The sequence below is a fragment of the Quercus robur genome, chromosome 2 (genome assembly GCF_932294415.1).
Source record: "Quercus robur chromosome 2, dhQueRobu3.1, whole genome shotgun sequence".
Taxonomy (NCBI): Eukaryota; Viridiplantae; Streptophyta; class Magnoliopsida; order Fagales; family Fagaceae; genus Quercus; species Quercus robur.
This window is the reverse complement of record NC_065535.1, coordinates 96,140,526-96,154,640: the sequence shown is the minus strand read 5'-3', so window position 1 is coordinate 96,154,640 and position 14,115 is coordinate 96,140,526. Positions and strand designations below refer to the sequence as shown.

At 34.9% G+C, this 14,115-nt stretch overlaps 1 protein-coding gene across 14 annotated transcripts in view; it reads right to left on the bottom strand.

Moving 5' to 3' along the window:
• LOC126716049 (uncharacterized) overlaps positions 1 to 14,115 on the bottom strand; it is a 120,077-nt gene that overhangs the window by 56,560 nt on the left and 49,402 nt on the right. For 7 of the 14 annotated variants that reach the window (XM_050416955.1, XM_050416957.1, XM_050416954.1 and 4 more), the window contains 3 exons: positions 13,163 to 14,090; positions 12,145 to 12,435; positions 4,971 to 5,452 (listed from right to left, as the gene is read on the bottom strand). The exons of 6 other annotated variants lie outside the window; for them this stretch is intronic. In XM_050416955.1, coding sequence (XP_050272912.1) covers positions 5,176 to 5,452; positions 12,145 to 12,435; positions 13,163 to 14,090 — 1,496 coding nt within the window. In that variant the 3' untranslated portion in view covers positions 4,971 to 5,175. Of the gene's footprint in view, positions 1 to 4,970; positions 5,453 to 12,144; positions 12,481 to 13,162; positions 14,091 to 14,115 lie in introns of those variants that run through there. One more of the 14 variants, XM_050416971.1, reaches the window with a different exon arrangement.

The following is a 14,115-nucleotide window of genomic DNA, read 5'->3' as shown; positions in this document are numbered from 1 at the left end:
CCCATAACATAATGTACGTTAACATCCCCCCTCAAACTCAAGGTGGATGTGAGACCAGCTTGAGGTTGTCAACCAAATCACGAGTGCGTCCCTTAGGAAGTGACTTGGTGAAGATATCTGCAAGTTGATCTTTGGAGGAGACGGAGAAAAGCTTAAGAGCACCATGGACAAGATGATAACGGATAAAATGACAATCAATCTCAATGTGTTTAGTCCGTTCATGGAAGACATTATTGTGAGCAATATGAATGGCACTCTGGTTGTCACAATAAAGGGGAGTAGTAGAGGATGTGGACACACCCAAATCCTTAAGAAGCCATCGTAGCCAAAGGAGCTTAGATGTGGTATCAGCAAGGGCACGATATTCTGCTTCAGTACTGGAGCGGGCCACAAAAGTTTGTTTCTTACTTCGCCAAGAAATCAAAGAAGAACCAAGGAGAAAGCAATAACCTGTAGTGGACCTGCGATTAGTGGAATCTCCTGCCCAATCAGCATCAGAGAATGCATGGAGTACAAGAGGAGACTGAGCTGAGTAGAAAAGGCCATGGAAAAGGGTGCCCTTCAGATATCGAAGAATGCGCAGAACAACAGCATAGTGAGTTGATCGTGGAGCAGACAGATATTGGCTCACTTGATGAATAGCATAGGAGATGTCTGGATGAGTAACTGTGAGATAAACTAGGCTGCCAACTAATCGTCTGTAAAGAGAGGGATTAGACAATGGTTTCCCCCATAAGGGAGTCAGATGCGCATTAAGCTCAACTGGAGTGTCAACAGTCTTACTATCAGTGAGTCCAGCTCGAGACAAGAGTTCAGAAGCATACTTGACTTGAGTAATATAAAGTCCATCTGTAAAATGAGTGATTTCAAGACCCAAGAAATAGCTGAGATGTCCAAGATCTTTCATCTCAAATTGCTAACTGAGAAAATCCTTGAGTTCTTGAATGCCACTGAGGTCATCACCAGTTATGATTATATCATCCACATACAGGAGAAGTAAAATAGTACCTTTGTCAGTGCGATGAAGAAATAAGGCAGAATCATAATGACTGGCCATGTAACCTAAGCGAGAAATGGTAGAGCTAAATTTGGCAAACCAAGCTCGTGGAGCTTGTTTAAGGCCATAACGTGCATGTCGAAGGTAACAAACCTTGTTTGAGTCAACAGAGAGACCAGGAAGAGGTTGCATATAAACTTCTTCACTTAAATCCCCATTAAGGAATGAATTTTTGACATCCATCTGAAAAAGGTCCCATTTACTGGCAGCAGGAACAACTAAGAGGGCACGAACAGATGAGATACAAGCAACCGGAGCAAAGGTCTCTTTATAATCAATCCCATACTCCTATGTAAAACCTTTTGCAATGAGACGAGCTTTGTAGCGCTCAATGGACTCATCAGAGCGAGTCTTAATCTTGCAGATCCACTTACAACCAACCACAGATTTCCCAGAAGGAAGTGTCACCAAATCCCAAGTATGGTTTTTAGATAATGCATCAAGTTCCTCTTTCATTGCAATCTGCCATAAAGGGTCAGTGGAAGCCTCACGATAGGTGTGAGGCTCGTGTAGTGTAGCAAGGACAGTGTAACAATAATAGTCAAGTAAATGTGCAGGAATGGATCTTACCCGAGTTGAGTGACGAGGTGGAATGTCTTGTGCAAGATCTTCAGGCAGAGCAGGAGCAGGGGACCCAGGCTCGGGGTTGGGGTTAGGTAGCTCGTCTTCGACCTATTCATCTTCCATCTGTTCATTATAGGGTGAACTAAGAAAGGGATCAATGATGTCTGGTGGTTGGACATAGAAGTCTATAAGAGAATTAGGAGCAACTACAGGAGGATCAGGATCAGCTGCAGTAGGAATATGTGCCTCATCTGGAAAAAGATCTAAGACAGAGGAGGAAGATAGGGAGGCACGGAAGTGAGAGAGCTCGACAAAGAGGCAATGTTCCTAAAAGACAACATTGCGGGAGACATGAAGACAATGAGAGACAGGATCATAACACCGATACCCCTTTTGAGTTTCGCCATAGCTAAGAAAACAACAAAGCCTTGACTGAGGCTTAAGTTTGTTATGCTCATGTGGCTGAAGAAGAACAAAACAAGCAAAACCGAAGGAGGAAAGGTGGTGATAGTCTGGAGGTGACCCAAAAAGGCGCTCATATGGAGTTTGATTTTGGATAATAGGACTTGGAATGCGATTAATAGTATGAATAACATAAAGAGCAGCTTCGCCCCAAAAAGGAGCAGGAACTTTGGCAGAGAGAAGGAGAGCACGAATAATGTCAAGAATATGACGAAGTTTTCGTTCGGCTCTACCATTTTGCTGAGAGGTACCTGGACAAGTTAGTTGATGAACAGTGCCATAGGAATGCAAAATAGTTTGGAAAGCATATTGAGTGTACTCAAGAGCATTATTAGATCGAAGAATTTTGATGCGTTTGGAAAACCGAGTTTCAACCATTTTTGCAAAATTAGAATATACTTGCAATAATTCAGAACGATGTTTCATATTAAAAATCCAGCTATAGCGAGAGTAATCATCAACAAAGATAACAAAATATCGAGACCCACCAATACTAGAGACAGAGGAAGGCCCCCAAACATCAGAATGAATAAGGTCAAAGATATCAGTGGATATTGATTCACTAGTATTGAAAGGCAAGGCTGGTTGTTTTCCTAACTGACATTACACACAATCAAAATTTTCAGTAGACACTGAACCTAACAAACCCGAGAAGCCAATTGTTGTACCCGAGAGGAAGATGCGTGACCAAGTCGAGCATGCCAAAGTGCAAGGGAAGGAACAGAAGAAACTATAGCAGCTACAGCAATAGAAACATGAGCAACAAGTGGAAGACGAAGGTTGTCCACGGGAAACATACGCCCAACTCTGGGACCAGCCCTAAGCTCCTGTCCCGTCCTTGGATCCTGCACAATACACCCAGAATAATCAAAGATAATGCGATAAACTAACTCAACTAATTGTCCCATAGAAAATAAATTGTAAGAAAGGTCAGGAACATTAAAGACTCCAGGAACCAAGAGGTTAGAGGTCGAAACAGAGCCTATATTATGACCAAACATTATGGAACCATTTTCTGTGTGAATATTAAGAGGGTGTGGTGTAGGTTTAAGTTCAGAAAATAACGAATGAGGTGTCATGTGATTGCAACAAGCAGAATCCATAAGCCAAGAGGTAGGAGACATACTAGATAAAGCTGAGAGAGAAGAGGAATAAGATGTATTACCAACCATATGAATGACATTAGCGATGGTGTTTATAAGGTCATCTCTGGAAATGGTGAAAGTGGATCCAGAAGACTGAGACCGTGCAAAGACGGGAGCCATTGGTTGGTCACTCTCAGTGTTAGCAGCAGTAGCAGTAGAAATTGAAACAGCTGATTTGTTGCGATGATAGCAAGTCTCAATACTGTGGCCAAATCGTTTACATAAATTGCAAAAACGATTGCTGGATTGTCGACAACGATTGTTGCAAAAGGAAGAAGGCTTTCAGTGCGTGGAACGCATGAGCTTTGGCGCAGAATTGTTAGGTGGCGCGTGACGGCGCGTGTGAGCTTTGATGGTGGTCAGGTTTCCACGAGGTGGTAGATCGGTGAAGGACGATCTTATTCGTACCTACAAAAACATAATCGGGGCAAGGATCACGGCGGTGACGGTATGGCAGTGGTCTCGAGACTCTGAATGACGGCAGCTGCAGGTCCAGAACCAGAGACGATGACTGAAATGCGTCAGAGGTTTAACGACGAATGGCTGCAGCAGCAGTTGTAACAGCAGAAGCAATTATGAGTCTGGAATAACACCAATGAGAGACAAGACTGCAAAGAAAAAGTCAGAGCGATGGCTCTAATACCATGTTAGAAATACTGAATGCAATAGTGTTGTATTTCATTGATCAAAAAATATACATCAGTGCCTTTATATAGGAGGTATATATGTGCAGTACAAGTAAAGTGTAGTACAAGTACAAGTGTGCTATACAAGTAACCTAGCTGGGCCTAAAGCCCATAACATAATATACGTTAACAAATTGGATCATAGTGATTGTTCCATATGTGGAGAAGACTAACATATACGCATGAGTAAGTAAGTGAGGTGGGATTACAGTAAGTAGAACAATGATGAAATTACACAAAGAGATTAACATGGACAAAGCCTCACATGAATGGGAAGACAGGTATATTTACGGTTGCTCTTAACGTAATTTTCAGTTTTAGTATTTATTTTGTTTACAATTCTCATCATCAAATATCAGAGCCAAACAAGGAAATTTATAAATGATGGGATTTTAAATAGAATAATTTACAAGCCTCTAAATAGTTATGGAACCTGATTTAAATCCCAGTCCTTTTGATGTAAGTGTAAGTGTGCGACTAGCTCTTTTGAACATATAAAACCAGTGAGAATCAATAGAACGTAGTATAATACAAATCAATCAATATATATTAACAGGAGAAATCTCATTTGAAAAAGCATGAAGTTCTACCAAGTAGCACAATTTTCGGAACTCTCTCATTTAGGCTACATTCTAATCAAAGTATAAAAACATAGATCTTATGTGAGAGACCATGAGGTTCTGTCAAGTAGCACATTCCTTGAAACTCTCTTGTATAGGCTTCCACCTCACCACTCTTTATATATTGTGGATTATAAATAAAATTATTTTAACAAAATATTACTATTTTCACTAAGTGTTTAACATATCACTATCATACTTCAATAACATAAACGTGACATCATACAAAAAAATTAACAATGATATTACAAAAAAAAATTAATACTAACTCCAATGCATTGAAGAAACAAAAACTATGATTAAACAAACAATCAACTTATTAGTTACACCACAAAATAACTAATTTCTAATTTATATGACATGTACTCTATAGTCCAAATTCTCCATCCCCCTTAATTTTGTATTACATCGTTAATTTAAAATAAATCTCATCAAATTATCACAACACTAATTCATTAAAATATTTTGAATATTTTATATAATCTTCTTACATAACAGCTTACAAAATTATCTACACATTGCGCGGGCCCATTGCTAGTACATCAAATAGCTGTCTCAACTAAGATTCAAGGTGCTATATAGTAAATACAACAATCAAATGGAATGATTTACAGGCCTCTGGATAGTTGTGGAAACCTGAATTAAATCCCAACCCTAGTCAAGGCGAACTCACATAAAGCCTGTAAAAGACCTCTAGACTTTCCCTCTTCAGGCAACTTTAAAAGGCAAGCAACTTTTGAGAACCCGTAATGGTGCACAAACATAGAATCTTCCTTCACTTCTTGTCTCACCTCTTCGTCAAGAAGGTTTGGTCTCGTTAGTGCCCACTGCATGGCCCATATGGCCAAAGGGCGCATGTAACATATAGATCTGTATTGGTCCTTGTTGTTCCAAGCTTCCGGAGTTTGAAAAGAATAACTGTTCACAAAATGGTAACTTGTTAATAATCTATAAGAAGGAAATTTAGGTTTCACCTAAATGAATTAACCAACAGTTTAACTAAAAAATTCTTCCAAGAATAAACTGGGCAAAAAGTGTCTTGAATGACATCATGAATATCCAGTTTTGTGTTGTATTTCAGAATCAAGAAAAGATCTAATGGTTTGACCAAGTGCCCTACATCTTAATAATATATATATATATATATATATATGGTACTAATACACAAAGATGTGAAGTGCAAGCAACCATTTAGGTTTTCTTTTCTTCTTTCCTTTCATTTTTTGCCTTCTATTCTTTTGCCTATTTCTTGCCAGATAAGGTGTCATGACCTCAAGGTGACAGAGCACGATTTATGTAAAAAAGTTCACATGGGCTTTTTTTTTTTTTTTTTTTGAGAAAGTTCATATGGGCTTTAAAATTAGGCAAAACTACAATGCAAGTCTCTAAAGTTTACCTGTTGGGTGCAATTGATCCCTAAAATTTTAAATGTGCATTACTGGTCTTTAAAGTTTTAAAAATAAGCATTATCAGTCCCTTTGTTAACAGAATAATGATATGCCTTTTTTTTTTTTTTTTTTTTTTTTTTTTTTTGATACAAGATAGAATTCTACTCTAGCCTAATCTAAGTGTATATGTGTGTGAAGCTCCCTCCTGGAGACTTGAACCCCGGCCCTTGCCCCCCACACTCCACAAGCACTTATACCTGTGGAGTGACCATCGCACCAAGGGTGTGCGGTGGTGATATGCCTTTTTTTAATGACATGGCAACTGTTTTTAGTATTAAAAAATTACATGTCAGCAAACACACCACTCACCAATTGCCAAGTTCTCTCCTCAGACTGCCACTACTTCAAGCCTGCCATAGTCTTCGGTGCCATTGCTAGATCTAGCCAATACTTTCATCTCCCTCCTCCTTGGGTCTCCACCCCAACCCATCCTCCTTGTCACCTACATCGGCAGTGTCTGGAACCAATCCCTACAACCCCAATTTTGCTTACCGCACATTTCTTGTTTGGCCCCAAAAATAAAAGCCAAAAACCCAATTATTTCCTATTCCTTCGAATCTTGTTCTATAACGTCTATTAATATTGCTATTGTTCAATATACTAAACTAGCCACCATCGATTAGGAGCAAGACCAAGTTAGCCCAAAAAAATAGAGCAAGACCCACCTCTTCGTTTTGTGGTTTCGTGAGCTTAAATGTGTTCTCTTACAGACCCACCTCTTGGTTTCCACCATCTATTTTGTTGCAACTGGGGTTATTGAAAAATGGGTTTTGTAATTCAAGCTAAGATCTTGGGCAAATTTTCGTCTAATATTGATTTGAGATTGGAATCTGGGTACCGTTTGAAGAAATTATTGAGTTTGTTTGATGAGACTTATTAGAGATAATCCATATGAGGTTGCAGGAGGTGTCCACAACGAGGAGGAGCGCTTGGGGAGGTGAGCCAAGGAGGTGGACTAAGTGCTGGCCTAAGCCAGAGGTGGTGCTGGAGACAATGGCTAACCTGAGGGTGGTGTGTTTGCTAGCAAGGAATTTTTTAATACTGAAAACAGTTGCCTTGTCATTAAAAAAAGACACGTTATTGTTCCGCTTGACACGTAAGCAAAAAATTAACAAAGGTTAACAAAGGGACCAATAATACTCATTTTTAAAACTTTAGAGACCAATAGCACTTATTTAAAAGTTTAGGGACCAATTGTGCTCAGCAAATAAACTTTAGGGACTTACCGTGTAGTTTCGCCTTAAAATTATTACTGCAAATGGTTCAAAATGAAACTCTAAGCCAAAAGAAATATTATCAAGAAAATAAGCAAATAGCATGCTAAATCCACATCCTTTCTTTTTTGATGAAAATATCCTCACGCTTTTGGTTCTTGTAAATAAAGACTAGTTAAGGCAGCACATGCAAGGCACGTGCTAGCCATGGAAAAAAAAAAAAAGTAGTGATTAGGATCAATTCTAGATTTTATTTGTATAACAAAATAAAGATATAAATAATTTGATTTTTAAAATACATAGAGATTTACATTAATAAAAAGAGACATTAATTATAAGAATTTTGATAATTATGTCATAAAAAGTTAATCTCATTCGTATAAGAATTTTGATCAACCACAGAGTTAGGAGAGCTATTTAACATATAAATATCTATTTCACTATAATAGTTTTTTAGTACTTATTTGTTATAGTCAATATATCCACTCACTAAAAAATTCTAAGAATTTAACGAATATCATCATCTCCCAACAATAAACAACTGAGTTTTGCTAAGAAGATAAAAAAATAAAAAATAAAAAAAGATAACAAAAGGCATGTGTTATCGAATTTTCCATTAGATAAATTTTAAGTTTTAAAAATTTAAACCTAGAAAATCAATGTTCTTTAGATAACAAATAAAAAACCTTATATCATCATTCTAACTTTCCAAGAATTATTACCATCTAAAACTCAAAATACTAGAAGAAAATTTTTGGGATGTTAAAATTTAGTAAGAGTATTTTAGACATTACACAATAAAATATTTTAAAAATTATAAGCTTTCATTAGGGTTTAACTGAGAGAGTAATAACATGACATATTTGCTCTTTTCCAAAATATTAAGAGAAAAATTGCTTGATTTTAAAGTTTAAGAAGGAGGAATTGTAAACTACCCCAAACATAAAGAATAAAAAGTTTTTTTTTCCTAAGTTTTTGTTTTTGTGCGTAAAACTATGTAGTTTTACTTAAAATGGTGCGCAAAGAAAAAAAATACAAAAAGTCAACCCAAGAAAATTGTATGTGAAATAGTGAATTTTGGCTCAACAAATCTAACTAAACCCACAAAAAATTTCTAAAAACACAATAGAATAGCACAACATTTTCATAATACCTTTATAATTTTGTTATATTTTATTTTGACTTGTAAAAAATTGACAGCTCAACAATTTTGAAAATATTGTGACGATAACAAGATATTTTAGACTTTTCACAAAAAAAAAAAAGAAGCTATGTCCACGATATTTTCATAACAAATCATAAGTAGTAGGTTGTTACAGGTTGTTATTGGTGGACAAAAAAGTAATTTCATTAGTAAGTTTAAATTAGAACCAAAAACAAATTACTACATATAATTTGTTATGAAAGTATTGTAAAAAATATTGTGAATGTACACATCTTTTTTCACATTACCTTTAATTTTAGTTGTGGACGTTGGCTGTAGTACGATATTTTATTATTTTATTTTGAATTATAAGGAATTAACATCTCAAAAATTGTGAAAATATTGTGCCAATTTATTGTGTTAATATTTTATTATAATGTAAAACAATGTGAATTGGGCAAACCAAAAATAATATAGCAAATCTATTGCAGCTTTATGCATTCACACCAAAAAAAAAAAAAAAAAAGGCCCGCAAAACAGTGAAAATTGAACAAGTCAAAACTACTGTAACAAAGCTATGATAGCTTTTCCTGTTTACTCTTTTTATATATAGATTACTAAATTTGACTAAACCAACCAAAAAAAAAAAAAAAATCTATGAATACAACAAAATATTACAACGTTTTCACAATACCTCTTTTTTCAACCATGAAGGATCCCAGTCCTATATATATATATATATATATATATTTTATCTTATTTTGACCTATAACTTACACCTCAATAGTTGTGAAAATATTGTAATAACAACAAAATGTCAAATTTTTAGTTGTGCTAGATCTTGGTATGATATTTATTTTATTTTATTTTATATTATTTTAACCCATAAGGAATTGACACATGCGTTACAACATTTTCACAATATCTCTATGTATACATTGTACTTACAATGTAAATTTATATGGTAGACACAAAAAAATTGCAAATTTTGTTCACATTTGCAAAATTTGTACAATATTTACCATTTTTTGTGCAAATGTGTATAATATTAACCACTTTTGTGTATTTACAATGTAAACTTGCATTGCAAGTACAAAGTAAACATATAAAGATCTTAAATAAACAAAAAACAAAAAACAAAAACAAATCTCAAACCAATTGGCATACTTGAAGGAAGAAAAACAAAAAAAAAAACAAAAAACAAAACACACACACACACACACACTTAAGGCACTATAGAAATTAATGTTAAAATGTTGTGGACTTAGCATTTTTTTTTTATTTGATCTATAAGAAACTGAGATCTCAACAATTGTGAAAATATTATGATAACAATAAGTGTTGTAATATTTTTTCAAAACATTTATTTTTAGTTGTGGTTGGTTACACTCTCATATTTTATTATTTTATTTCGACTTGTAAGAAATTGACACGTCAATAATTGTGAAATTTATTGTGTCAATATAACAATATATATACCAGCTTACATAAATATTAAAAAAAAAAAAACAAACAAACAAACCGATTACTAGAGGAAAAAAAAAAAAAAAAAAAAACTCTAGGCACTGTAGCTACAGTGCAGAGGTTGATGAAACCAAAGCACTGTAGCTACAGTAATTTAGCACATTTGAAAAAAAAAAAAAAAACTTTAGGCACTGTAGCTACAATGCAGAGGTTGACGAAATCAAAGCACCGTAGCATCTGTTCAAAACTTTTTGGGGGGTGGGGGGGGGGGGGGGGGGAATGGCTCACCACACCAAATGGGGCACTATAGAGGCATTGCCTCTTTTTATATAGTTAGTAGAAAAAAGTACACAAATCGATGATTAAAATAAATTAAAAAAAAGTATATATTGAACAAACTAAAAGTACTATAGTTTTTACACATTCACCTAATAAGTGTCACAACATTTTCACAAAACATTTATATTTAGTTGTGGTTGGTCACAGTTTCATATTTTAATACTTTATTATTTCATTTTGACTTATAAGAAATTGATACCTCAATAATTGTGAAAATATTGTGAAATTTGTTGTGTCAGTATAATAATATATATAAAAGGAAAAAAAAAATACAAACGGAAGACTAAAAAAAAAAAAAAAAAACTACTATAGCTACAATGCCACTTGGTACTGCAGCTATAGTGCTACTTGGTATTGTAGCTACTGTTCAAAACTTATAAAAAAAGAAAAAAAAAAAAAAAAAAAAAAAAAAAAGGAAAAAAAGCTCACAAAACCAAAATACTGTAGACTTGTAAGAAATTGACACGTCAATAATTGTGAAAATATTGTGAAATTTATTGTGTCAGTATAACAATATATATACCAGCTTACATAAATATTTTAAAAGAAAAAAAAAACACACACAAACCGATTACTGGTGGGAAAAATAAAAAATAAAAAAACTCTAGGCACTATAGCTACAGTGCAAAGGTTGACAAAACCAAAGCACTGTAGCTACAGTGCTTTAGCGCATTAGAGGGAAAAAAAAAAAAAAAAAAAAAAAACCCTCTTTAGGCACCGTAGCTACAGTGCAAAGGTTGACGAAACCAAAGCACTGTAGCAACTGTTCAAAACTTGGGGGGGGGGGGGAAATGGCTCACTACACCAAAAGGGGCCTGTAAAGGCATTGCCTCTTTTTATATGGTTAGTAGAAAAAAAAGTGCACAAATCGATGATTGAAAAAAAAAATGTATATATTGAACAAACTATAGTTTTTACACATTCACCTAATAAGTGTCACAATATTTTCACAAAACATTTATTTTCAGTTGTAGTTGGTCACAGTTTTATATTTTTTTATTTTATTTTGACTTATAAAAAATTAACATCTCAATAATTGTGAAAATATTGTGAAATTTGTTGTATCAGTATAACAATATATATAAAAGAAAATAAAAAATACAAACGGAAGACTTAAAAAAAAAAAAAAAGCTACTTGGTATGGTAGCTGCTGTAGCTACAGTGCCACTTGGTACTGTAGCTACTATTAAAAAAAAAAAAAAAAAAACTTAAAGGCTCACGAAACCAAAATACGGTGATTTCTCGCATTCACGCTTATATATATATATATATATATATATATAGTTATATAAAGTTGCATAAGTGATATGATTTTATCAGGCCGAAAAGTCAAAGAAAATATCAATTTGGTTTAGGCAAACTATTGAATAATGACATGGATTTGCACGAAAATTTGTACAAGATTGACAATTATGTGTGGGTTTGGATCTTATCAGGCCGAAAAGTCAAAGAAAATATCAATTTGATTTAGGCAAACTATTGAATCTACCAACAGTTAATGACATGGTTTTGCACGAAAATTTGTACAAGATTGACAATTATGTGTGGGTTTGGATCCGCGTTCCAAACCCATCGTTTGCGTTTTCTGCCGATATTTTTTTTTTTCAATGTGTGAACGGTAACATCACGTGTAAGCATTATGCAGGGGATAAAAAATATTGTTCACGCGTTGTTTATGTATTGTTTACTGGTCTAATAATACTATTCACCCATTTAAAAATGAGTTTATTACAGTATTTTCAATTTTTAATTTTTAAATTTTAGCAAAAATAAGTTGTATCTAAATGTACTCTATATATATATTGCAAGGAGGGGGAGGAGTAATAGGAATATAGGATTAACCAAGCATCCTTATCAAAAGCAAGGAAAACAAAACGAGCAAAGTTCACTTTGTTTGATGCGACAAACAGTCATAATAGCTTTTGGTTATTTATCTTGAGCTGCTTGAGTTAATAAAACAAACTAATTCTAGAAGAAAAGGCAAACGAAGAGCTAACTCACCCAAGTCCTTCTTTAGACCATGCAGCTTCGTAGACTCCAACTGCAGTCTGAAATGCCATATCAATCATATCTTCATGGATCATTGTTGCAGCAACAGCATATGTGACTCCAGGCCATATTTCTCTTGATTGCATGGATGACATGTCAACATTTCCATCAGGTAACATCCCATTGACAGCTCCCCACCTTCCATTCTTCAACTTTGAGACATTGTAATTAAAGACCTTTTCTAGTGCACTTTTGGCCTTGTCTTCGTCAACAATTGGTAAAAGACCGCATGCTCTAGCATACCTACAGAGTTAATACGCAGAAACTTCTAATCCACCACCATTGTTACTGAAAGAAATAAAATAACCACGCATGACACAGTACAGAAAAAATAATAATAATATAAAATAAAATGAAATAAAAAAAAGACCATTTTAAGGTCAAGAGTATGGGCACTTTAGTTCTCCAACATTTTTTAAAAAAAATACAAAAATTATTTTTTACACAATACAGCAATAAATCCAAGAGTCCCAAAATTTTGGAGTTGGCTGCTAGTATAGGATACCCCAACTTGTGTCTGTATGGGTTATATTCATAATAAAGTAACTAAATTTTATGCTAACTGTCAGCCAACAACCACCCCCCTCCTTTTCTGGGCTTAGGACTAGCAATGAACAAAATATATGACACAAAGCACTGACATAGGTGGAGTTATGCAACTGTATATGTATTTCTATACAAAATATAACATAGGCTCTAGATAAATCCAGAAATTGTCCCACATGGAGACTAGTGTAAGCATAATGTATACCAGAAACCATTTCGTGCACATGCTAATTGCTAAAGATATTTCCCTGGTCTTGGATAAAAAAAAAATCAGAGGATTTTATCCTGATTTTAAAAGTAAAAATTGGATAAGTAAGCACACGCACACGCATATGCAATCATAAATTGAAAGAACCATTCTTAATGTTCTTAAAGAATATGATATTAAAAAAATATCTAGAAAATTGCTTCAGTCACAACATACCATTGTCCAGCTAATTGGTCAGCTTGAATGGATGAACTTGAACTTCTGCCACTGCTGTCATAATTGAAGTAAGAACCATTCCATAATTTATCATACACAGCTTTTGCCTTCTGAAACTTAAACCAAAAGTAATCCTCAGATGCCTTATCACCTACTTCGCGTGCCATGGCAGATGCAGCCTGTAAGGCTGCCACCCACAACCCTCCACTGTATGCACTCACACCAGAGACAGACCATGTATCATAAGTTTGATCAGGGAAGCCTTCGTTCTCAATCATCCCATCTCCATCCTTGTCAAATCGTTCCATATAAGCCATTGCAACATAAACAGAGGGCCAAACAGCTTGTGCAAAATTCTTATCGCCTGTGGCAACCACATCCCTATAAACTTGAAGGACAAATTTTGAATTCAAGTCTTTCCACCTGTCAGTGTTATAAAGGCTATAAGCATTTACTTCAAACCATGGGTCATTCATTCCAATATCATGAGGAACAGCTCCAAGCACCTTTCTACCAACCCACTCTCCATCACATAAAATTTTCATCCTACTGGGATCATGCATCATTACTGCCGCTGCAAAGTCTCTTTGGATGCTAAGTTCAAGTTTTGGAAAAAGCATGACTAATGCAAAAGATGAGTAGAAATGGACATCGTAAGTGTTCCACATGTGATATTCAATACCTTCAAGATAAAGGAATTGCCCAATGTTTTCTTCTCCTTTCTGAAGAAGATTTGGCCCAAATGCAGAGTTTGATGAAGTTGTGGTGTGGATTTGATCAAGTACTGAAGTCATCCTTTCAAGAATATCACTAGCGGTATCATTTTGATGGGGTACATCAATTATGTCTTTCAAACCTGGCCTGGAATTATCAAGGGAAAACTTCTTTTGTACAATGCTTGCTAAATTATGAACCGGCGGTGATCCATCTGCAAAAATAAAAACTAACTTGTG